At 43.5% G+C, this 25,503-nt stretch overlaps 1 protein-coding gene across 1 annotated transcript in view; it reads left to right on the top strand.

Moving 5' to 3' along the window:
* CGNL1 (cingulin like 1) overlaps positions 1–25,503 on the top strand; it is a 485,508-nt gene that overhangs the window by 100,477 nt on the left and 359,528 nt on the right. Inside the window, exon 2 of the mRNA XM_069222401.1 lies at positions 22,040–23,650. Coding sequence (XP_069078502.1) covers positions 22,052–23,650 — 1,599 coding nt within the window. The 5' untranslated portion in view covers positions 22,040–22,051. The remainder of the gene's footprint in view (positions 1–22,039; positions 23,651–25,503) is intronic.

The following is a 25,503-nucleotide window of genomic DNA, read 5'->3' as shown; positions in this document are numbered from 1 at the left end:
GAGATCTCCGATCACTCACCGGTGGACGTCACATTGATGGGTCCAGTGCAAGATTTCATTCGACCGGCTCGCCTGGGAGTTTCAAGAGCAGGAGACCAGAGACAAACTGCGGGAAGGGGCAGTTCTCTATTTTAAAGAAAATCGGGGCTCAGTACCCACAGCAGGTATGCTGTGGGAAGCCTTTAAGGCGGCCCTCGAAGGACAGGTGCAAGCATTGACAGGGGTGGCAAGGAAAGAAATGCGGCTGCAATGCACAGTTATGGAGAGAGAGGTGATAGAGTTAGAGGGACTAGCCCTGGCCTCCGGGGATCCAGAGGACCGGGACACACTGAAACTGAGGCAGCAGGAGCTGCGGGCCATGGCGGAAAATCATGCCAGGAAATATGTGACTGCAGTCCACCTTAGACTGTACGAGGTTGGAGACAAAGCAGGCAAATTGCTAGCATGGCTGGAAAGGAGGGATAGAGAGCGTGCATGGGTTTTAAAGGTGGTAAATGCAGGGCATGTCCTGCAGACATCGGGTACAGAGATAGCAGAGACCTTTGCAGACTACCATGAGGATTTATACACCTCCAGATCCACTGTCTCTACGGAGGATTGTACTGATCTACTCCGATACATACAACTGCAGGTGTTACAGGATGTCGATAGAGATGCTTTGGAAGGAGATATGATGGAAGAGGAGGTGACCTGTGCCTTACGGGACCTTCAGTCAGGATAGGCCCTGGGCCCAAATGGAATCCCAGTCGAACTGTATAAAGGGATGGCTAATATAATTGCCGGCCCACTGTTAAAGATGTTCAGGGATGCCAGGGACAGTAGCTGCCTTCCAGCAGACCAAAGAGCAGCGATGGTCGTAGTAATTCATAAGGAGGGTAAACCCCTCCCCGATAGCCTGCTGTTCCCATAGGCCCATCTCCTTGTTAAATAAGGAAGCAAAAGTACTGCCAAAAGTCTTGCGAAACAGACTACACAGGATGATCGTGAAACTGGTACACTCGGACCAGTCCGGGTTCATGCCAGACCAGAACATGCGGCTTAATCTCCAGCGCCTGTATGGGGGGCTACATCTGATGGCCGTTCCCAGGTCAGAACAGGCAGCCTTAATGGCGTTGGATGCCAAGATGGCGTTTGATTAATTAGAATGGAACTATGTTTGCTGTCCTCGTGAGACTCTGCTTTGACCCACTGGTTTGTGCATGGGCCAAATTACTGTATACTTCTCCCATGGCACGTGTGAGGGTCAACGGAGTGATGTCTAGGGAACTTAAGCTGGGGTGGGGCACCCATCTGGGGTTTCCCCGGTCTCCTCTACTCTTTGCTCTGGAACCTGTGGTGGCCTGGATCCGCCAGGATCCGCAGGTCAGGGGGCTGCAGGTCACAGATGGCTGGGAGGAGCACATATCCCTTTATGCCGATGACGTACTCCTATGTCTCAAGGCCCTCCCTTAAGATGGGTCGGCTATTGCAAATATTTAAATCTTTGGAGAACATTGTGACTACACTATAAACTGGCCAGAATCTGTGGTGTTCTCCCTCTCTGAGGAAAGTCCCAGCCTCCTCTAGGATTGCGAGGCTGCTGTAGTGAGGGAAGGCTTCCGTTATTTAGGCATATACATGACTAGAGATCCCCTGGACTTCCTGAAAAGAAATGTAGCTCCCAATTAGAAAGACTCAAAGGAGATGTAACACATTGGCATGACCTCCCGTTGACCCTGATAGGCAGGGCTGGCCTCGATAAAATGAGTCTTCCTCTACTGCGATTCGTGATGCAGAATACTCCTTATTATATTCCACGACAAATCTTCAACACAATAGACTCTGAGGTGCGTAGGCTGCTGTGGGGTAGGAGTGTGCCCAGGATCGGCCTGGACATCTGGTAATATTACTGGTCATCCCACCTTATCGTGGCTCATAAGTGGGTTTTTGCAGACCAATAGTTCCCGGCGTTCAGGATGGACAGCCGCATGATGGGGAGGGGAGGGACCGAAGCTCTACTGCATGACACCAGATATAAACAAACTCTGCTGCACCACACTAGGGTTGTGATCCGGGAATGGAAAGAAGCAACTAACTATTTGGGGTGGGCTGGGAAGCTCACGGACCTTGCACTGCTGTGGCAAAGTGATTCCCTCGCAGACGTGAGAGGCCTTCAGAGCTTAGAGCACTTGGGAGATGTGTGGAGGCTTACATCAGCTTTGATACACTCTGAGAGGAATACAAGATGGCAGACACTGAATATTACCGGCACCTGTAACTGGGGCATGCCCTGAGGAGGCATCTCAGGGAAGGAGACCAACTACCAGACGCCTCACCACTGGAAGATAGGATCCTAGTGGAACCACTTCCCAGAAAAGCAATCTCACTGATTTACAGAAAATTGATCAACAATTCCCCAGACCGATTAAGCAAGTTCAGGGAGGCATGGGAGACAGACCTGGGACACCTAGGCGAAGATGAGTGGGTGGAGGCCCTTGGCAGCTCCAGCAACATAGGAAGTGGCCTGATTCCGGCTTGTCCACCTAAAAATCCTGCATAGAGCATACTACTCCCGCACATTGCTACACTAAATCGGTACGGCTGAGAACTGAGTGTCTGAGGGACTGCAATGAAGAAGACACATTTATACACACACTCTGGGGCTGCCCCCGGGTGTGGGACTACTGGACTAGTATAATCAGTGAAATGTCCCGAACCATAGCACTGGTCGTACCTTTAGACCCTAAGTGGCTAATCCTTGGAATATCAGGAGATTACTGCTGGCCTAGAGACACAGAAATTTGGTTAAGACTGGCTTCTGGGGTAGCTAAATGCAACATCGCAAGAGCATGGGGGGCACAGCCATCCCACTAGTATCAGATTGACAGCATAACCTGGACTGGTGCCAGATGACTGAGGATGTGATAAACAAAGTCAGGGGCTTTTCCTAGGAAATGGGAGAAGATTTGGGAAGCCTGGGCAATGGTGTGAGGGGGTGGACTTAGGGAGGAACTACGGGAGATCACGGAGGGAGGGAACTGAGAGAGGGAGAAGAGCTCGACAGGAGAGGCCGTAAAAGCGCCATGTTGGTCCGGAGGACATGTCCAGTGGTAATGTGCAGTGATAAATGCCTACGAACAAACCCACTATGCATTGGTGTATCCAGCATTGCAAACCCTGTATTGCTTGTTTTTTCTTGTTTGAATAAAAAACAATAAAAAGAATAAATAAAAAAGAAAACAACTTCATAAGATCATTGAGTAGTTCACCCCAGAGAACCACATAATTCCCTGGTTTATGGACATACTCCTCAATCATATTCAGTTCTGTGCTGCCCTACGGCCTCTTTTATTTTGGACTAGGTTGTGGGCTAGTTAGGAGCTGCACATACATAGGTAAACTTTATAGTCCTGTCAGTGGCTGGTAACAGCAACCTTCTATGGCTCCAACATATTTGCGGTTCTGGAAATTGGGCATAGACGATCTGTGGGACAACCCCTGTATGACCAAGCAGAGTTCCAAAGGGATTGCTAAAAGCAGCATTCCGGGAGCATATCCATCTTACCCTGCACATACACATTTCTCTGGGCTCCTTCACTAATAGTTTCATCCTTCATAAGCCAATTTCTAGGTATATAGCTGAGTGAGATAATGCCTGAGACAATGTAACTTTATGGGATCTGTACACTAATAATTCTGCTGGAAACATTGAACATGTCCTATTTTTCTGTCCAACATATGTAAAACCCAGACACAAACGGATTAGGCCTTTGTACCTTCCAGTGGATTTCCACAGTGTCCAACGAGCACGTTGATTTAAAAAAAAAAAAAAAATGTAACTGATATTTTGTCTTTTATTGTCTTTGGCTTGGGCAGATTTTTGCACATTGTACATTGAATTAGAAAGACAAAAGGCAAAGAGTTTTAATTTGTTTTAGTATACCCTAGGGTCTTTGAAGAGACATTTTACCGATAGGGTTTATATCATTTTTCGACATGCACACATTGGCTTATATTTTGAATGCACTTTCTGATATCTTATATTGAATGTTATTTGCGTCTTTCGTGCAGCATACAGTTTGCTGCATTATTACTGATCGATCATCATGCACTTATGTTTGGGCACGAGGGGGGTATTTTCTATGATTACTGGAAGATTCTTAGCATAGCTGGATGACGTAGAGGAACATTTTCTAGGTTTTTGTCACCGGTCTGTACTTGATACATATTCTCCGCTGAGCTTCTCTTCCCTCCTATCCCCCATACCATGATGTGCATCGATTATATTATGACAACGAATTATGTGACGCTGCATGTTTTGTGAAGGTTTTTAATTGGAATAAAGTAATTTGAGAGTCTATCACATCTTTGTGAAGTGACAAAGCAAAATTCGTAGTTGGTTGCTAGGCGTCTTGAGACACCCATGGAAACCACATGAGGAGAGAATTGATACACATACAAATTGGAGCACCTTTATTACATCTTCAATTGGTGCAAAGTATGTACCACCATGTAGAAGTAAAGAGGTGAAAGTGTCATAATTTAGGCCGTGTAAAATGCCCGAAAAGCTAGTGATGTAAGTTCTTTTAGATGATTGGGAGCAACCCCAGTTTTAATTATCACAGGCAGTTAGCACTGTAATTTGTCTGACTCAAGACAGTGTGAGACTGTGTGTATAATCATCAACAGATTGGAGGGGACGAACTAGTAAATTATTAGGACATGACATGGAGATGTTTTGGGGCTTCTAGAGGTGGGTCAGTAGCAGTTTTTAGGTGACCTTTAAAACATGACAAGGAGCTGTTCTGCTGCATCTCCATGGAAATAGTTTTCGAAATCGTCAGTGCGGTGTCTTCAAAATATAAGGATTAGTTGGAAATTTTCTTGCAGTGTTTGGTCTCCAGGTGTGAGCTGATGCCAAGGCTTCCTGATAAGACACATTTCTTCTTTAGAAAGTAAAGTGTGCTTAGTATGAGTGCCTTAAAGATGGCAGAAGCTGATCTGTGTGTACAACACATTTGGAGAATGAGCCATTGAGTTGTGTAAGACTGCGGTTAGTGTGGTCAAATGGTTTTTGTTTTGGTTTAGTTATGCCACTGCATTAATGAATACTTTTAGTGGAAAAGCACTGAAGCAACCCAAAGCCCCCCGGAACCTTAGTTTTTATATGTATAAATATATATATATATCATGCCCTCGCCATGCACACCTCAAATAATACATCATTCATGACATTGTGTATGGCATCATTGATATAATCACTGCAACATTTGCAATACAAATATTGAGGAGAAAAGTGTGCATGCCCCCCCCCACCTCCCTGCGTGCAGCCAACCCCACTCGTGTTTGGTGACCGTGTGTGTGGATGGATGTATTTATTTTTTTCCATTGGGACCCGTATCTGTGGATCCATTGCACATTTACACGGGGGCACCTGCGCTGAGACCCGCAGTGGTTCCACGGTCATCCCCAAAAACATTTTAGGCAAATTTTTGCTCACGAAGGGTCCCTTAGTGATCCCACCCCCTGTCCTATGAAAAATTTATTTTTCCTTCAATAACTCCAAAACTACTGAACAGATTTACACCAAATCACAAAAACTGCTCTCTGTGGACCAAGAGCTAACTTTCTGCCAAATTTGGTGTAATTCCATCCAGCGGTTCAGGCTGTACTTGTCTAAACTCCCTATGGGAAATTGGATATGGAAAATGCGTTTTGGGACCACCCATGTTCTCGGCCACTGCTTAATGCATCAACCCGAAACTTTTAAGAAAGCTGCTAAAGTGAGTGGCAGACTAGTTTGCCACAGTTTGACGAACCATCATGAAGTTTTCCAAAGTTATTGGCAAAACAAAAAGCGCTATTCTTATGGAAACTAGGTCCTAATTAAAACTACCTACTGGTGACTGCCAGTAGGAGACACATATGTTGGAGCACCGGTGGAGGTCTTTTTCCCGACCCAGGTTCAGAAACCACAAGCTCTCTGAGACACCATACCTTATCCCCCCACGAGAAGTGGACTGGATCTATGTACTCAGTGAGGAGTGTGGTAATCAGAATCATTCAACACAAATCAATAATACAAGCTCATAAACAATTCTGGACACCAGAATCGAAACACAGTATCACAACTCCAAACTAAATAAAGTTTCAAAGCTTTTTTACAATCGCAAAATCAATGTATTGTATATGGTGCACAAAACTAAATTATCAACATACATGAAAATCATTGGCTGACCAAGACGTCTAAAGAGATTAGAATTTTGATGTTTAGTAGACTTAGACACTCCAAAAGAATAGCCTAAATTCCTAAAACTACAATATACAAATTAATTTCAGATTTCAAAGAAGATGGTGGTGACATCAGTAAATTATAAAAATTCTAATTAATAATCAGTTTTCAGGGCTGAGTCATCTTTATCACTAATACAAATTTGGATGTGCATGTTTGGGAACGGGATACCAAATGTGAGGAAAAGATATGACAAAAATAATTTGGAAAAATCATCTAACTAGGGTAATTCACTATAAAATATGCTGGTGTAATTATCTAAGCTGTAAAGGAAACAAGATACCAAATTTAGTTATACCTCTCCTCGTGGGACAGCAGACAGAAAGGTTTTATCAAGTAGAGTGTTCACCTTCTAATGACCTCATTAGACAGAAGCATCAGGACAGTGCAGAAGACAGGCTGCACATAGGCTACGTCAGTAGTTCAGAATTGTGTTGGGCATATTAGTACTGAACAGCATAAGCAAGTAGGGCAATTAGTACTAAAATGAAACTCATTACATAAAGACTAAATATGACAAAAGCTTTGGAGAGGGATAAGAGGTGACAGCATGTACACCCAAGAAGAGCTCTCAGACTTCCACAGAGAGCAGCAGACTCAAAGCAGGAGTAGACTGACTAAACTTTCAAAAGCCTCTCACTAATTAGAAGTCTCCATGAGTTTTTCGATTTGTCTTCCAGGTGGGTTCATCTTACGCACAAGATTCAGCATCCATGATAGCCGCTGACCATCAAAATTGCAACTGCAAAAATGAATCTTCAGGGCTAGTCTAGCTAAATAAGCTTAAGTACATTAATACATATAAATCCTATTGCACACCTTACAATTGGAATCAAATAAGCAAAACAAATTATTTAATTGCAACCATTATTTACAACATTAGAACTCAACTTAAACAGCGTTTATTTTCTGCAAACATGTAACTCAATAAATTCCATTTATCTCAAACTAAGAAAGATTAATTCATGTTCACCCAGTACTCATAATATGCTTAATTGTTACTGTTTTTCTTAAAATAATATTTTCAAAGTTAATTCTTGTCAGTAATTTACTCAAATATAAATGCACAGTATCTTTCACGTTAAATGTAATGTCATATACGAATGGAGAACACGTCCACCATATTTCAAACGTGCACAATTTACATCTCGTGTTAATTTCTTTGTTAGGCTTTTAAATGAAGGTTTGTAATTTGCCATATGCTATCTTCTATGCCACTCGCATATTAGTAAAATTTGATCTCTGTTGCATATATTTTATCTCATTTCTGGGAAAAAGGCTAGGGAGCCAAGAACTGTATTTGAAAGGTTTAGGATAATATAAATGTACAAAAGATAAAACATTAACATACATTAAGTTGACAGCTCAGTGCTTTGTTAGCTTTAAAAAGTGACTGTTGCTTACGCATATGCTTTTATTGAGCCTATTTAAGAACATCAATTGCAATTTTAGATAGATTTTAGAAGATTTTGGTGATTTTGGTGCCATCATAATTATTTTACCATCTAGTATAAAGCTGAGTGATTTTGTTTGTGTATCATTTTAGAGCGGAGGCTAAGTTCTTGTGGGTTGAGCTGCCAATTTTTAAGAGTGCTTCAGGTTGTGTCCACTTTTAGCAGACCTTTTTTCCATTAGTTTTAAGTTTCTGAAGGATGTATTTCTTTTAAATCAAAAAGTTGTACAGTGAACATCTTTGCAGGTACGCACACCCCTCTTCTCGATTCATAATGAAAAAAAAGATTCCTTGTTTAGGTTAACATTTTTGGTAGACTAATTGCCATTCCCCTATATTCAGCACAGATCGAACTACTCAAATATTGTAATGCATCTTAGCTGCTTGCATGGCCCTCACCACTAGAGATGTTGAACTCCAATGCATTAATTCCACAGCCTGAAATTCCAATAGTGGAGGGCGCATTACAAGTTCTTTTTCTTGCACAAATAGGCATCGTTGGCAAAGGGGTAGGCCTTTTTGTAAAAACCTTCAGTGTACGAGTATTTTCTTTGGGAGGTGCAATTGATAACAAGCATTTGCAATGCAATGGGTCTCGTGTTTGCTCAAGTTAAAGCTGTTAGCATTATAAACTCGTAAACAGACTTTTCGTGCCACATAAAATGAAAATGAACAACAACAAAAAAAGTTTCACATGGCTGCCATGAGCGCAAAGCAGACACACAAAAGGAAAAAGAAGTTTGCTTGCTGTGAAACATATAGGCAAAAGTGCAATTATCCCTGTAACCGGCAAAAGTGCGAATATCCATGTAACCGGGTCGATGTCATGAAAAGTGCTTCATTACTACCTAGCAAGATTGCGCTGCGTAGGTAACAAAGAAAAAACATAGTCCAGAAACCATACGGAAAACATAGAGCCCTGTAAGTTTTCAGTAGTTGGCCGGTGCGCTCAAGGAGGGCCAAACACCAGAAAAGGCATTATGTGTGAATGCCTTTCACTAAAGAAATCAAGCGAACTTTAAAAGGCAAGCCCACAAACCAACCAATCTGATGGGCATGACATGGGCGTGGTTAAAAGCCCACAGAGAGATTACACCAGGGAGCGAGCGCTTTGCACACTCAACCCTAAAAAGCATGCACTGTCATGCCAACGTAGTCTATTATTTGCATTCCCCATTTTGATATAAAACAGCTCAAGCCATACTGTGTCATTGCGTTTTACAAGCAGAACAAAATTCGAGAGCAGGAAATCTTCTTGCGTGGAACTGAAGAACACTAATCAAATAGATGCCACCAAAATAGCATACAGTTGTCCAAAAGAGAGTAGAACAGAGGAGTAGAAGAGAATGGACAGAGTAGAGCAGCGTGGAAAAGCAGAAAGTCAGAGTATACGATCAGAAAAATGGGGGAGAGGTTTGAGAGGGCTGGCGGACAGAGGGGATGGAGTATGGTAACAGAGAAACTGAAAACAAAGGGGTATTTACTCTTTCACTGATAATTCATGTTCCATACAAATCTCGATATGTTTAACCTTTAAGCCAGGTGTTTGGCTTGGACCTAACATAAGCCCATTAGGTTAGGCAGAAAGTCGACAGCGTCTCCAACAACATGACCTGCATTTTATGAGGGTTTCATTGTAGTTTACTGACACGTCCAGTGGTAAATTTCAAACAGATAGAGGCTAAAGGTGAGCCTATTGTAAGGGTTGAATAGAACGAGTTCAGTAAGTTAAGATTTCCCTTAATCAGACACCCTAAAAAATAATATAAATATTTCATGTTTTAGGCAGCTTCATCAGACGCCCTACATAATAACATAAATATTTCATATTTTAAGCAGTTTCATCAGACGCCCTACATAATAACATAAATATTTCATGTTTTAAGCAGCTTCATCAGATGCCCTACATAATAGCATAAATATTTGATGTCTTAAGCAGTTTCGTTTGAGGCCCTAAATAGGTAATTAAGACCAGCAGGCAGCTCCTTGGGAAGCCCTGCAGATGAAGGGACTCAGTAGGGTGTAAAAGACACCTGGCTCTCTGATTGTGCTCTTCCTGCACTATAGAGTCTGAGGTTGAGAGGACCGGTCCTCGCACGCCCAGACAGCTGGTCCGTCATGCATGTCCTTGTGATTAACAGTGTTGAAAAATAATGGTAGGCCTAGAAACATAAATTCCCTGATACTGCTTAGGCCTATCATTTTATGGAGCTCATCCATAATTAATCTGGTGATGGACCGTGAGCAGTATGAATGCCAGTATGGTAGGTATCCAGTATAATATTTGTCACAAAATAGAACTATGGTTGACCTTAAATAAACTATCTGTTCTGGTACTTTGAACAAATAGGGAATATTACGGACATGCTTCTAATTTGAAAGATTAGGTTTCTTGACTTTAGGGAACCAACCTTGTAGTTAGCAAAAGATTAAGGGCCTGATTACAACTTTGGAGGAGGGTGTTAATCCATCCCAAATGTGACGGATATCCTGCCCACCGTATTATGAGTTCCATAGATATAATGGGCTTGTAATATGGCAGGTAGTATATCCATCACATTTGGGATGGATTAACACCCTCCTCCAAAGTTGTAATCAGGCCCTATATGTGGATATAGGTTATTGCGGTACAGAATTCCAAGGGTATGCTGATACTTTAATTTTCATTATTGTAGTAGACATGTCAGTAGTGAAGGTGGGTACAAATTGATGAAAACTGAACCAAACGCAGCAGATGCTGTGTAAACCCTGTATAGTCTATGACTAAACACTTTGACACCTGGTCCTTAAGCAGAGACTCTGCAGTGGCCTCAGTGTCATTGTTAGGAGCATTCATTCAACTTCAAGATATATGTGAAGAAGGACCCAACACCTGCTGTGGGTACCAGCACTGTCCAAAAAACAGGAAAACATCATGTGCTCAATGCTTTCAATCACTATCCAAAATTGACGCAAAATTGACACAATATATGTCTTTTTTTTTTTTTTTTTTTTCATTTGCTGCCCAACTCAAATCTACAGAACAGAACCTCCTAGTACTTGACTAGAAAGTATTTTGTAACGAAAATGCATTTTTACATTTGGAGGTATTCCTGCAAAAAGATAGGATCACATATCGGATTTCAAACTGAAGAAAGGCAATAGAGAATCTTAAAAATTGCCATTATAAAAGGAACAATGTTGTTATTTGTAACTTTAACTAGCACTTTGGCAAATAATATATGCATCTGCCTGCAGTAGTTTTAGCCAAAGATTCTTGATGTCCACCATGGCTCTCCCTCAGTATCTATCATATCCACTAATAGCATGGCCTCCCTGGAGGCTTCATCCATTTAATTAAAGTGCTGTATTACAGTCTCAAGACCACCAACTTAGTCAGTGGGCGCAATTTGGATACTTCTCTTTATTCAGATGTACTCGTGTAGGCTGCCCTGTCTGAACCATCTTATTTCGCCTAGCTGCTTAACCCTTACTAGAGGAAAGCTAAATTGATGATAACATAAGTGGCTTTTGCATCCCTGACTCGACACCCAAACTTTATGCATACACAAACAACAGCCTTGCAATTCTTTCAGATCCCCAACACTCTGTCCCTGCTGTGCTTCAGGCCATTCACACACATTCAGCCATGTAAGTGTAAATGGGATCTTGATAAATCTAAGGACCTGCCCATCACTAATATATCTGCATATGCCAGACACCACCATCGTATGGAAGTCATCATTCATGAAGTTCTTAGGAATATATTTATTTAGACCCCCCCCCCCACACCCAAATCCACCTTTCTTACAGGAGACCGTTTTTAATGCGTCGATACATCTTTCCATATTGCCCTGCTGTTTTCCGTCAGTCTTCTGCCTATATTTCTTTTACACACAGTTCTAGTCTCCTTGCACCCGCTTCTTTGTTTAGTGTACATACCAGTACATCAAGAGTAATCTTGACATGCTCCACGTACCCCAAACTCTCCTAGACAGTATTTACATGATTATTTTATATTTCATATCCACGCCACTCACCACTTTATTCAAGGACATTAAGAAAACACTAAGAATATTTTTGTGGTGTGGCAAACTGCAAACACCAAAGGATTTTGCTATAATCATATCAGAGTCTAAAATGCATAGATGGGGTCAGCAGCCCTGATGTACTGCCTACTAAAAACACCTCCAGAATACAGCAGACGTCTATGTGGTTGTCTGATGGTGTGGACCCTCATGCACCGCTGTGACTGCGCCTATCTTCCGTACCACTTGGCACTCTGCAGATGCATGCATGTGGCACGTGACCCCCTAATAAAACACCAGTAAGTAAATAAATGAACGGGTCACAAGTTGTGTTTCTTGCTATTCTATTGTCTCTTTCCAGCAATAGACTGTTCTCGACTCCTCAGCCCATTGAGGCAAGTCTCTCTCTGCACAGGTTCATTTTGCACCAGCTTATGCGTAGGGCAGTGCATGCTCAGAAAACAAGGCAGGCTTTAGCTAGCTGAGTGAGTGGAGCTCACAAGGAGCAAGGAAGGAAGAATGAAGTCACTGGTGTGGCTGGAAATGTTTCCATGTCTCCTTCCAGCTGGCATTACTCATGCGCTAAAATCCATCACTGTGGATGCTCATGCTGTGGTAAGGTGGCCAGCACCAGCCAAGCTTCCTTCGGAAGTGTACTGTAATTGTAATTCACATTAAATCCCCTCGGGACGTGCGTGGCATGAGGATAAAACGTGTGCTTCCTGCAGATGCAGGATATTTTGGGATGACAGCTCTGCTCGCAGTTAACGCTATTAGTCTTACAAAGACAAAAAATATATATTTAACAGCCCGGGTGGGTTGATGATGGAGGTGTGTAGTTGAATTGTTTTTAAAAACTCTCGCCACTTGCCTCGTCAGTGAAGAATGATTCAGGCATGTTACTGATTTTGCCTTTCAGCTTTGTACTCGTCTTTAACAGAAAAGGAGTCTGCTATAGTCCCAGGAGATGGTAACTGTACACTGGTTGACAGACAGAGGTAGTCCCTTCTTTTTGTGGTTACATAGGACCAGTGGGCAGGCTCTGCATGACCCTGCAAGCGAATACTTAATGTTAATCTTATTCAATTTCTGGGTGGAGCCTATTCCCTGGAGTCTTTGATGGATGTGAGGTTATAGGAAGAGCAGCCGTTCTCAGTCTGTTTGACCAAATGCCTCCATACCAGTTGTAATCAAAAGTGTTTGTGGAATTTCCACATTTAAGGAGAAATTTAGGGGGCAATGGCACTGATTCCAATCCATTTCTGACTGTTGTGCTACAGCAATTCCTGTAACTTTAAAGGTCCTACAGCACTCTGCTTCCACGATTTTTCAAATTTCACTTTCCCCATCTACTTCTCAACCACCTTTTTTCAGTTGAACTTTGAGACATTTCTCGGTACTGAAACTTTCACATAATCAAAAATCGTGTTGGTGCTGAGCAGTAATGGCTCATGATCATTGTATTTGGTGTGTAGATTATACAATGTATGGCTGTTGTGAGAGTTATGCATTGGGGTCCTAACCATAACTTGCAAATGTCAGTGTTTTTTCATTTTTAAATTACAACCTAAACTGCACTTTAACTGAGACTTTGTTCTAACTGAATAGCCTATAGGTTTTGGAACAGAAAAGTCTAAACCTCTTTTGGTTAACTCTTTGACATGTATCTCCTTCTCAGGGGCTCAGCACCCAGCATACTCTTGGCTATTCGGAAGCCAGGTGGCAAGGATGTTGCCTTAGGAATTTGAAGTAGCTCTATAGACTCTTTTGTGTTGAGTTCTTCTTTGCTCCCTGCGTCCCTCTTAAAAAATGCTGAATTCCTTGTAACAGTAGAATGTTCAGATTCCTTCCATCAGCCACAAGTTTCCAAAACTGGAAATGTTGTGTTGAACCTACAACATTCCTATGTTTTATTAAAGGGAATACTATACCAATTCACTCTTACGCCTTATATTTAAGAATCACGCTTTCACCCGGTTTACTAAACTGTCAGTTCAACTCTGTACACAAGATTTTGTATCTGAGTTCTCCATTACACAAGACTGGATATAGTGGAATTCTCCTAATTGTAAACTAGAATACAAGTTTAAATTGTTTAGGAGTATCCCCATGGAATGGCCTTCAGTACGCTCATCATAGATGTGCTACATTATCTTGAGGTTATGATCAGTCTCCTGTTCTCCCATTCCATGTCCAAAGCCTTTACCTGCATTAGCTGATGGTCCCTGAGCAGGGGCATCTCATCCGCCCCTCTGTGATTTTTCAGGTGGTGAATGTATGCCAACTTCTACTGAGCGCTGACATTTCATGACATTTAGCCGTTTTTAAGTACTTTATATCCTTTATTACAGTAACCCCCCCTAGACGTGGCATAGATTGATGTGTCTGCATAACAAAGAGCATACAAGGTTTCTACTTTCTGAAAGGTGCTTGCAGTGCATATGAAAGTTTCATGTTTTCTGAAAAGAGCATGCATTGAATAGAGGGGATTAATATTTTCTGAAAGGAGTATTCATGGCATATATAAAAGTAAGACCTGCATTCCATAAGGCAGATAATCACAGTGGAAACACAAACTCGAATTTTATCTGGCACTTGGGTTCCCCGAATGTGGTGTAACTCAAAGATAGATAGCATTACTGATCGGACACGAAGGGCTAATTACGATGTGGTAGGACCGCGGCCATTGTGATGGTCAGACCGCCACCATTGTGATGGTCAGACCGCCACCAATGTGACGGTCAGACCGCCACCAATGTAGTGGTCCTGATTCCACATTATGACCATGGTGAACGCACCACGGTCTGACTGCTGGCACTGTTTCTGCTGGCTGATGGCCTGGTGGTGCTGGCAGCCTCAATCCGCCAGGGCAGCGCTGCTCGGGATTACGAGCGCTCTCTCCACTGGTGTTTACATGGCGGTTACCCCGCCATGTAAATGCTGGCGGAGACGGGTGCAGGGGACCCCATGGCGGCCCTTGCCCTGCCCATGCACTTGTCATGGGCAGGGGCCTCATAGCCAGCCCCAAGCAGACAGTGAAAAGAGCAAAGGGTTCTTGTGCACCCTACGCACTGCAACATTGCTGCCGGCTCAATTATGAGCCGGCGTCAATGTTGTGGGCCATCGTGTGGAAGCTCTGTTTCCGCCCGCTGACCCAGCTGGAAACTCCTAATGGGGGCCGCTGGAAGGTCCCTGCCCTGGCAGTGACCTGACTGTGGGACTTTGGTGGATGGACTTTTCCATCCACCCAAAGTCAAAACGAGGGCCTAAGAGTGTCAGTTAGAGATTAGCAGATGCTGGGCATCTCAAAAAAGGCAGTTGCAGTATCTGTATTTCTCTTGGTCACCTTGCCCCATTCAGGGGTATGGGAACTACAGGGTGTCTTCTGCGAAGCATCAGCTGCCTTCCCGGCACTTACACTTGACCCTGGGATTCTTTCAAACAAAGGACTACCAGGTCACGGTGGCATAACTGTATTTAGGGCAGGGTTCCAGGCTGTGATGTCTTTTTTTTCCAGGACTCTGATCCAAAGCATAGTGACTCCTGCAAGGACAAATCAAAAAAGCACCTGAAGTGCAGGGGTAAGCTCTCGGTGCATTTCAGGTGGTCGCCGTCCTGTGTGTTGGAGCCAGTTGGCATGTGGGTGTTTGTGCAAAAAAGTAACAGGGAATGGCAAGCATGCCGGAAAATCATGGTGATCCTCTCAGGTTTCCAGTACAACTGTGATGATGTACATCTACTGGTGAGACGCCCGCACAGGGATCCCATCCAGGCAGGCGGAGATCTGATTGTGGCAGGCAGCCCTCGGCCAGGGGGTGGAACCGATCGCCTCTGCTGACCTGGCCATCTGATGTGCCGCCCAGCGAGCTCTAAATGAGCTCCTAAGTGATAGTATTTTTTTTTTACTATCTTAATTATAATTTAGGTTTATGGTTTTGATGATGGCACCACCGGATATATGGTCTGTAGCTGACGGTTATGTTTTCAGTCATTCAATTATTACTGTGCTGGTCACCTGGTTGTGTCTTTAATAACTATGTTTCTCAGGAAGGGAAGAGTAAGGGCTCATTTTCTAAATGAGCTCTCCCATGTTCTCCCTTGACTTTGCATGTGCTTATTTCTACTTTTGGAAATGTTGTTTTTGCGTGTGCATGGGAGTAGCCTTATGACCATTGCATACTCTCCCATGCTCTTGGTGGTCCTGTGTGGTTGCAGAGAGAAGCCCGGGTCCACGCCTGTTTAAAGAAAAAAAAAGAAGAAAAAAAATATATATATATTGCCTAGGCCTTTACACCTGCTTACTCCCCCTGCATTGTGCTCATTGCACTTGTCACCTGCTATTCCTCATGCCCCATGCACTGCCCGTCCCCAACACATTGCCCTAGTCCCCATACTTTGCACAGATGCCACATTTGTCAGACTCAATACTACTGTTACACCCACATGCTGCCATGCTTCCACTCACTCATCCTTTCTCTCGATCACTCATCCATCGACTCATGTTCACGTTTACCCAAACACCCTTCCGGCACACAATCGTGCCAATTGAAGAATCTCTTTCCCCTATTATCAAAAATGCAAAACTACACGCTTTTTTTTTTTTGCATTCTTTGCTTTTCTGTTCTATTCTAGTTTCTATTGTCCTAAAGTTGCTTTGTTTTCCTTGTAAGGCTTTCTGTTCATTCGTTGGCGTGGGAGTAGCACCGTCTGGACCATGAGACCTACAGTTTTCTTTATTTGGAGAAAATGATACAACATTGAACCACCTTCCACCTTTTGAAGAACTTCTGAAATAACTCAAAAGTATCTGGGTGTAATTGTGAAAAGCTGTAGCTGCACGAGACGCAGTCGATTTGGCATTATAACAACAAAAGACTTACTATTTCTTATGCAGTGCCTTTTTAAGTGCTCGGAGCATGTTTGTGAGATGCTAAAAAAACTTAACGCGAAATCCTGCAAAAGTAGCTTAATGGCGAGTTTAATTTATTTCGGACTGAACCAGCACACACCATAGGGGCATTGTTAATTGTGGCACGAGGCCCTTTTGATTTCTGCACTTCTGAAGTCATGCCACAGTGGAAAACTCCCTTTCGGAAAACATTACAGTGCTCAGGGCGCGGTGCTTGAATCACTTCTATTTCATAGAGCAAAGACCCGTCACAGTTAGTGATTTTAATTGAAAAACACTGCGCCAGCAGGAGTCAGGTGTTGTGCATAGCATTTTAATGCATGAGCATATCAATGGGAAATATGCCACATTCCGTCGAAATTCTCATATATAAACTGCCTCTTTCGTCCGTTGCTCTAGTCGATTGCACCATGCGTTATTCTTGTGACTTTCAAGTCTTAAAATGCAGAGTCCTCAGCACACATTGTGTTTACTCTAAACACAGAATTCCCAAGCGTCGTCTCAGCTAAGATTTCTAGTTTGTGTTAGTAAGTCTGATGTTACCTTAAAGGCCCTTTTACAGCGTGACAGTTCATCCACAGTATTAAGTAGAAGATCAGTCATGATTACCTGTCTTATCCAGAACACAAAGGTTTAAAATGTGCTTGACTTTTTCCTCACACTGGATCGGCACATTCCAAAAATAAAAAACAGTGCGTGACCATGTGTCTTTCTGTACCTGCCTGATAATTCTGCCAACCCTTCCGGATTAACATTCTGAAAGCAGCTTTCTTACTACTGCTGGACAGTTCATGTAGAACTGCCGCCATCTTTGATATTTCCTGAGTTTTTTTCTGAGCACTTTTATGCATTTTAGCACTTCATGTCCTCCAGTGTCATGAAATGGTAAGTTACTTGTGACAAGTCACTTTTTGCAATATTATCTCAGTGATTTTTCAGGGTTGAGTGAAGGACAAAAGAAAAACAAACCTCTTACAACTTGTTTGTAAGGATATTTGGGGGCCTAATGGTTCAAAGGAAGCCATGCCCAGATGAGTACGAGGCTCTCAATCTCTGGTTCAGCACAAGTTAAGCTATCTCTTAAGTAACCTATTCCACAAACTTCAGACCTTGAACTGTTCACTGGGGAGATTCCAGAACCTCTGCACATTATGGATGATGTTGGTGGTGCTTTTCAGAGTCACTGACCCATGTTTAACTTGGGGTTCATAATCTTTTGGCTTCGTTGTCCCTTACACCGTCTGCCCAGTCTTGGCACGTCCTTCACAAATTATTGTCTGTATTTCTTGTCTCTTATTCTCGAGTCAGTGCGGCTTTTACCAGTTTCCTGTATTGTCTGCTCTAACGTTATAGTTTGGCTGCTAATGAAAGGCATTGGTTTCAGTAGGGCTTTGAATTCCTTTCCCCTTTTTTTAGGTCGAAGCCTACCAGACAGCACAGCTGTCTGGTTTGGCTAATGACATCTTGGGGACATTCGGAAAGCTTTCCTTGGAGTGCATTCTGCCCGTTGCTTACCCGGCCTTTTTGGTTTGTAAACCACATTTTCTTGCTTTCTGTTTGCTGGTTTAGTATGTTTTAGGCTGTCTAAATTGTGTTCGTCCCTTCCTTTACCCAAACCCTATTTACTGTATCCTTCCGAGTGCTCCCTTTCTGTAAACAGGCCTACAAATCTTGTTCTTATCTTGTCACATTTGCTGTGCATTCAAAGACCATGGTCAAATGTCAGGCTTTGTCTTCCAAGAGAGCCCGGTGTTTACTTTTCCTTCTCTCTCTGACTTCAAAATGAGAAGATTTTTATGACATTCATGCTGGCTACTGTGGGTAATTATGAATTGTGGCAGAAAGAAACATTTTAATAACATCGAAACAAATCAATAAACTAGGTGATGACATTTCCACGCATTATAATTTGTGTGTTGTGTAATTGAATCAGTAAAACTGTATTTCTGTGCAAATGTATTGGTCATTTCAATTGAAGATGTGTTGTCTGTCATTACAGTGTGGTACCACACAATGCATACTCCACTTTACCTCACTCACTCTGCACCACTCCATGCCACTGCACTCTACTCTGCACCACTCCACACTATGCCACTCAAGTCTACACTGCATCACTGCACTCTACTCTGCACCATTCTGCCCTAAACCACTTCAGTCTAGTCCTCTCTACCCTTCATCATTCTACACCAGTGCACTCTAGCCCACTCTACTCTAAACCACTGTGCGCCACTCTTCTCTATGCCACTCTACTCTGCAACCTTTCACTCTGCCAGTGCACTCTTTGGCATCCACTGTATGCCACTCTAATCTACTCTACGCCTCTACCCTCTATGCCACTGCACTCTACCCTGCACCTCTCCTCTGCAGTGTGCACCATTCCACTCTACACCACTTCACTCTATTCTGAAACAATCTACTGTGCACCACTTCACTCTATGCCACTGCAGTCTACGCTGCACCACTCTATTCTGTGCCACTGTATGCTGTACCACTCTACTCTAAGCTACTGCATTCTACTGTAACCACTGCACTGTATGCCAATGTATGCTACACCACTTTACTAAAAAAGAATGCGCTCTATGCCACTGCACTTTATGCCGATCTACTCTACTCTACTCTAATTTGCTCTGGAACAGTCTGTGCTACTGCAATCTACACCATTGTACTCTACATTACTGTACTCTAAGCCACTCTGTTGTACTCTGCATCACTGAACTATACAACACTCTTCTCTGCACCTCTCTACTCACTGCACTCTACTCCAGTGCTCTCTACACCACTCCACTATACACCACTGCACTCTGACAGTCTACTCTGCAGCACCGCACTCTGTGGTACTGAAATCTACACCACTCTGTGCCACTGTACTCTGCCACTGCTGTCTACTCTGCACCACTCTACGCCACTCTGTCAGTGCACTCTACGCCATTACTCTCTACTCCACTCTACTTTGCATCACTCCAGTCTAGGGCACAGACTGGACCACTACACTCTACACTGCTCCACTCTACGCCAATCCACTCTAATCTACTCTGCACCTCTCCACGGCACTCTACTCTATGCCACTGCACTTTACATAATTTCAGTATACTCTGAAACAATGTTTTTTATGCTACTGCACATGACTCTTTTCCCCTCTGCACTAGTCTACTCTACTCCACTCGACACCACTGAAAGCTGCATCATTGCATTCTACACCACTTTACTCAACACAATACACTGTATACCACTGCACTGTATGCCACTATGCTTTACTCTGCAACACTGTGCCGCTGCACTCTACACTACTGCACTCTGTCGCTACGTTTTGCATCACTAAATTCTATGCAGCTCTATTCTGCTCTGCACCACTGTACTCTACGCCACTGCTCCCTATGCCACTTTACTCTACACCACTCTACTCTACACCACTGTCTCTACACTACTGCACTATACAACACTCTACTCCGCATCACTGCACTGTGCTCTGCATCACTCTAGCCTATGCCACTGTTCTCTATGCTAGTTCACTTTAAACTTCTTTACTCTACACCATTCTACTCTGTCAATGCATTCTACTTCACTATGCACCACTGCAGTCTTTGCTGCTGCATTCTACACCACTCCAGTCTAGGCCACTCCTCTCTACTCTGCACCACTCCACTCTCTGCCAGTGCACTCTACACCACTATCCCCTGCTACCCCACTCTACCCTATACCACTCCACTGTACCCTGCATCATCCCACTCTTCCCTGCACCACTTCACTCTGCCCTGCACCACTTCACTCTACCCTGCACCACTCCACTCTATTCCACTTCACTGTACTCTGAAATAATCTACTCTACACCACTGCACTCTATGCCACTCTTTTCTATGTTGTGCCACTCTACACCACTCTACTCTGCACCACTTTAATCTATGCCACTGGAATCTATGCCACTCTACTCTAAACTACTGTACTCTACCCATTGTACTCTACATCCCTTTACTCAAAACCAGTGAACTCTATGCCAACTACTCTGCACCACTGGACTCTATGCCAATATACTCTACTCTGCAACACTCTGTCACTGCACTCTACGCCACTGCATGCTATCTCACTCTATACCAATGGGCTCAACGTCCCTGCATTCTATGCCACTATATGCTGCTCCGCACGACTGTACTGGAGGTCATTGCTCTCTACAACACTCAACTCTGCAACACTCTGTGCCACTGCAGACTATGCCAATACACTCTACGCCAAGGCACTCTACAATACTGCACTCTAAGGCAATCTACGCTGCAAGACTGCACTGTATGCCACTGAAGTCTATGCCACTCTATTTCTACTCTACACCTCTGCACTCTATTCTGCAAGTCTTCACTTAACGCTGCACCACTTCACTCTACTCTGAAACGATCTATTCTGTGCCACCTCAGTCTATACCACTACACTCTGCGCCACTCTACTCCACCCTGCACCACTCCCCTCTATGCCATTGCACTCTACACTCCATGCCATTGCACTCTACACTGCTGCAATCTACACCACACCACACTATTCTGCACCACTCTACTCTGTCACTGCACTCTGTGCAATGCTCTCTAAACCACTTTACTCAAAACCAATGCACATTCAGCCACTGCACTCTATGCCAACCTACTCTGCACCACTGTAATTTATGCTATTTCATTCTAGGCCACTCTACTCCTCTCTACAACACTCCATTCTGTGTTGCTCTACTCCATTAAACCCTACCACTCTCTATGATACTATACTCCACTCTGACACTCCAATCTACACCACTCTACTCAATGCAACTCCCTCTACGCCACTCAATGCCACTTTACTCGACTCTACACCACTCCAGCACTCCACTCCTCTACGCCACTTCACTCTGACACTCTATGCCACTCCACTCTACAACACCCCATGCCACTCTGCCATTCCACTCTATGACAATCTACTCTGCTCTAAACCACTCTACTCAACTCCACTCTACACAACACGCTGTTTCCATTCTATGATCCTCTACTCCTTCCATGACACTATGCAACACTCTATGGCACTCTACTTTATGCCACTCCCTGCCACTCCACTCAGCTCAATCCACACTACTCAACTCTACACCACTCCATAACGCCCCACTCTATTCCATGACACTCTACGTGACACCACTCCACACCACTCTCCTTTATGCCACTAATGTTTAGCCATGCTGAACAGCTATTAAGTTGGTGTACAGCATGGCTAAAATATATTGGCAAATCCAATAGATCTTGCATAGACGAGCCTATTGACTTTGCCAATGCTTGTTCTATTTGCAGTTATCACTTGGTTCTCATTGTATTGAACACAATATTAGAGTTTCCATGACAGCTGAATCCCTTTAAATCTCAGACTAATATTTGTTAAATTTTTCTGTTTTGTTGCAGGCATCATCAAATATGGAACCCTATTTCGAAGGTCACCGGTACGTGCCACCAGACTTTGGGCACAGACCTGCTAATGAGAAAAGGAAGAAGCCCAGAAATATTCAGAGCCTCAAAGAAGGATCGTATGGTGTCAGTATTAGAGTTCAAGGAATAGATGGGCATCCATATATAGTACTAAATAATAAAGATGGATGTTTGCCAAATAATCCAATAGTGTCTGAAAATGGGCAGCACATATCTAATCAAGCCATTAATGTGAAATCGCAGAGAGACTCACAAAGTGAAACTAAACTCAGAAGAGAAAATAGTGAGGAATTACAGTTCCCAGAAAATCCATATTTGCGATCATCAAGAAACTCTAAACAAGTGCCCCTTACTGACTCAAAGAACGGACTGCCAGAGTTGAAAGCTGGTCCTCTTACACCTTCTAACTTATTGAATTTTGAAAGGCATCCTGAGCTTTTGCAGCCTTATGATCCTGAGAAGAAAGACTCGAGGATGGACGATTACCAATCTCTAGTGTATATGAAATCTACATTTCCTGTAGAAGAGGAGACAAATGAAGTTAAATCTTCGGTATCTTTGTCCAGACTTGCAAAACCGACCTCCAAAATAGATGTAAAAACTGATCTTGTCAGGTCAACTAGGAAAGGAATGCACTTGGGCCAACCGTTTCTCTCAGAAGACCAGAACAAACCTCCATTAGAATATGCAAGTATTACTAGCAGTCCTAGTGAAATGCTTATATCTGAGTCATGTTCCTCAAGTGGTAGATCATCCTACAATATTAGCCCAGTTGTTCATCAAGACTCTAACAAGCCTAAGCCTGATGTCCTTCCGTTCCGAAGGCAGGATTCGGCTGGCCCAGTTCTTGATGGCCCTCGGTCACGTAGGTCATCATCGTCATCAACTACCCCAACTTCAGCACATTCTTTATATAAATATTTCTTGGATGAGCAAGAAGATGCTCTTTATGCAGACAATGTGAACCGGCATGAAAACAGAAGGTACATTCCTTTCAAGCCAGGCACGGGCCGCGATATTGACACTGATCCAATTCTAGAGGTAGATCAGTTAATAGAAAAATTTGATCAGAAGACAGGAATGCAAAGAAGAGGTAGGTCAGCTAAACGGAACAGAATTCACCCAGATGATCGCAAAAGGGCTAGAAGTGTTGATAGTGCACTTCCTTTTGGTCTTGAAGGGAATTCGGAATATTTAGATGAATTCAGCAGAAACTTGGGGAAGTCAACTGAACATCTACTACGGCCCTCTCTAGTTTGCCAACAAAGAACACTATTCCCAGAATATAAGTTTGCATCTAAGAAACAAACTGATGGTAAAAGTCTCAATAAAAATCAAGTACCAACAACAGAAACTCGGAGCAGCAACCTTGGTTCATCACAGTTCCAAAAGCAAAATAAGTCCCCAGTTTTTGATACTGCTGATGGGGTAGTATTAAAGTCATCATCTTTGCCTCGACAAAGTAAAAAAGATGAAATCAAAACAGTGACTTCCACCCTGCAATTGCAAAATCCTATACTGGCTTCAACTGAATCAAAGACATTGAAAATTGCGTCAAAGTCAAATTTTCCTGTTGCAGCAGTACAGGTAAACAGCATACACAGTTTGTGACATTTGTATATGATTAGTTTGCTATATTTTGTTGAAAGGTGGTGCAATATGGATAGTGTAATAGTGGATGCAATTTATTATTTTTCTGTAGTTCATTAATGATATTTCCCTCATTTGTACCACATGGTTCACATTCATTGTTGTATTATGTTGTTAAATTGCAGTTCGGTTGGTATGATTTACAGTCTTTCACCTCTGCAGAAGAATGGGCCATGGATCGCATAACAGATTATTATGTCCGCTTGATCAAATGAGATGGACAAGTGGTGTTGTAGTTTTTGGGCCATATTGTAGGAATCTGGCTCTGTATATACTATATCAAAATGAGATATAGTGTGCACAGAGTCCAGGGTTTTCCCCAGAGACTTGACAGAGGCAATAATAGATAATACTAATGTTCTATTTGTGGTTGTTTGGTCGAGCAGTTAGGCTTATCAGATGGTAGTGTTAAGCATTTGTTGTACACACACAAGCAATGGAAGAAACACACACTCAATGACTTAACTCCAGACCAATAGGATTTTATATAGAAAAATATATTTTGTTAATTTATTTCTAGAACCACAAGATTCACTTTGCAGTGAATAAGTACATAAAATAAAAGGTACTTTGCATATATATATAATCAGGACTTTGAATGGAGTCGACAAAGTATACAGTTTTCTTTAAAATGGCAAAAAGCTATTTTAAAAGTGGACACTGCAATTTTCAACAGTTCCTGGGGGAAGAAAAGATTGTACCGTTTTACTGGTAAGTATTCAACTTACAGTTCTTACCTCCAGGTTTTAGGTAGTCCGTCGTTGGGGGTTCAAGTTTACCCCAAACACCCACCACCATCAACAAGGGGCCAGTCAGGTGCAGAGGTCAAAGAGGCACCAAAGTAACGTGGGCTCCTATGGAGACAGGGGGAGACTCTGAATTCGGTCAGCCAGCAGGTAAGTACCCGTGACTCAGAGGGCACACCAGGGAGGATTAGAAGAGCACCGGAGGGGCCAAAAGTAGGCTCTAAACATACACTCTCAGCGGCACAGGGGAGGCCGGGTGCAGGGTGCAAACAGGATGTCAGGTTACCAATGCAGGTCTTTGGAGGAACCCCAGGGGTCACTCAGAGGCTGAATGCGAGATCTAGAGGGTGTCTCGAGGGAAGAGGGCTGCCTGCTGGTCGATGCTGCACCGGGGGTCAGGTTCTCCAAGGCCTACGGGTTGCGGGTGCAGTGGGTTCTTTAGACGTCGTATATCTTCATCTGGAGCTCGCAGTAAGGGGGTCCTCTGAATTCCCTCTGCAGTTGTCGTCGTGGAGGTTTGGTAGCGTCAATCCAGGGTGGGCTTTTGCTCCCAATTGCCCGGGGACCCTTTCTTGCTGGGTGGAGCACCTGGACACAGGCTGTGGGAGTCGGGTGTACAGCAGTCGGGACTCAAGCATCCGGAGTGAGGTAGGAGTCCCTTGCTGTAGGTTTCTTTGGGACAGAGCCGCTGTCCCTGGGAGTTCTTGGTCCTTTTGGGTGCAGGGCAGCCCTCTGGGGGTGGCAGAGGTCGCTGGGGCTGCTGGACGAATCACTGGTTTTCTTTCAGGTTCTTTGAAGCAGGAGACAGGCCGGCTCGGCTGGGACCAAAGCAGTTGTCGTCTTCCTTCTTCTCTGCTGGGGTTTTCAACTTAGCAGTCCTTCTTCTTCTTGTAGGGCGTCAGGAATCTAGTGAGCTGGGTTCAGGGACGGTCTTAAATCCTAGATTTAGGGGCATGGTAGGGATCAGAGGGCAGTAGCAAATGGCTACTGTCCCTGAGGGTGGCTACACCCTCATTGTGCCCACTCCCCTTGGGGAGGGGAACA

This window comes from Pleurodeles waltl, chromosome 3_1 (genome assembly GCF_031143425.1).
Source record: "Pleurodeles waltl isolate 20211129_DDA chromosome 3_1, aPleWal1.hap1.20221129, whole genome shotgun sequence".
Lineage (NCBI taxonomy): Eukaryota > Metazoa > Chordata > Amphibia > Caudata > Salamandridae > Pleurodeles > Pleurodeles waltl.
The sequence above is the reverse complement of the archived record's forward strand: the minus strand, read 5'-3'. Positions and strand labels throughout refer to the sequence as shown.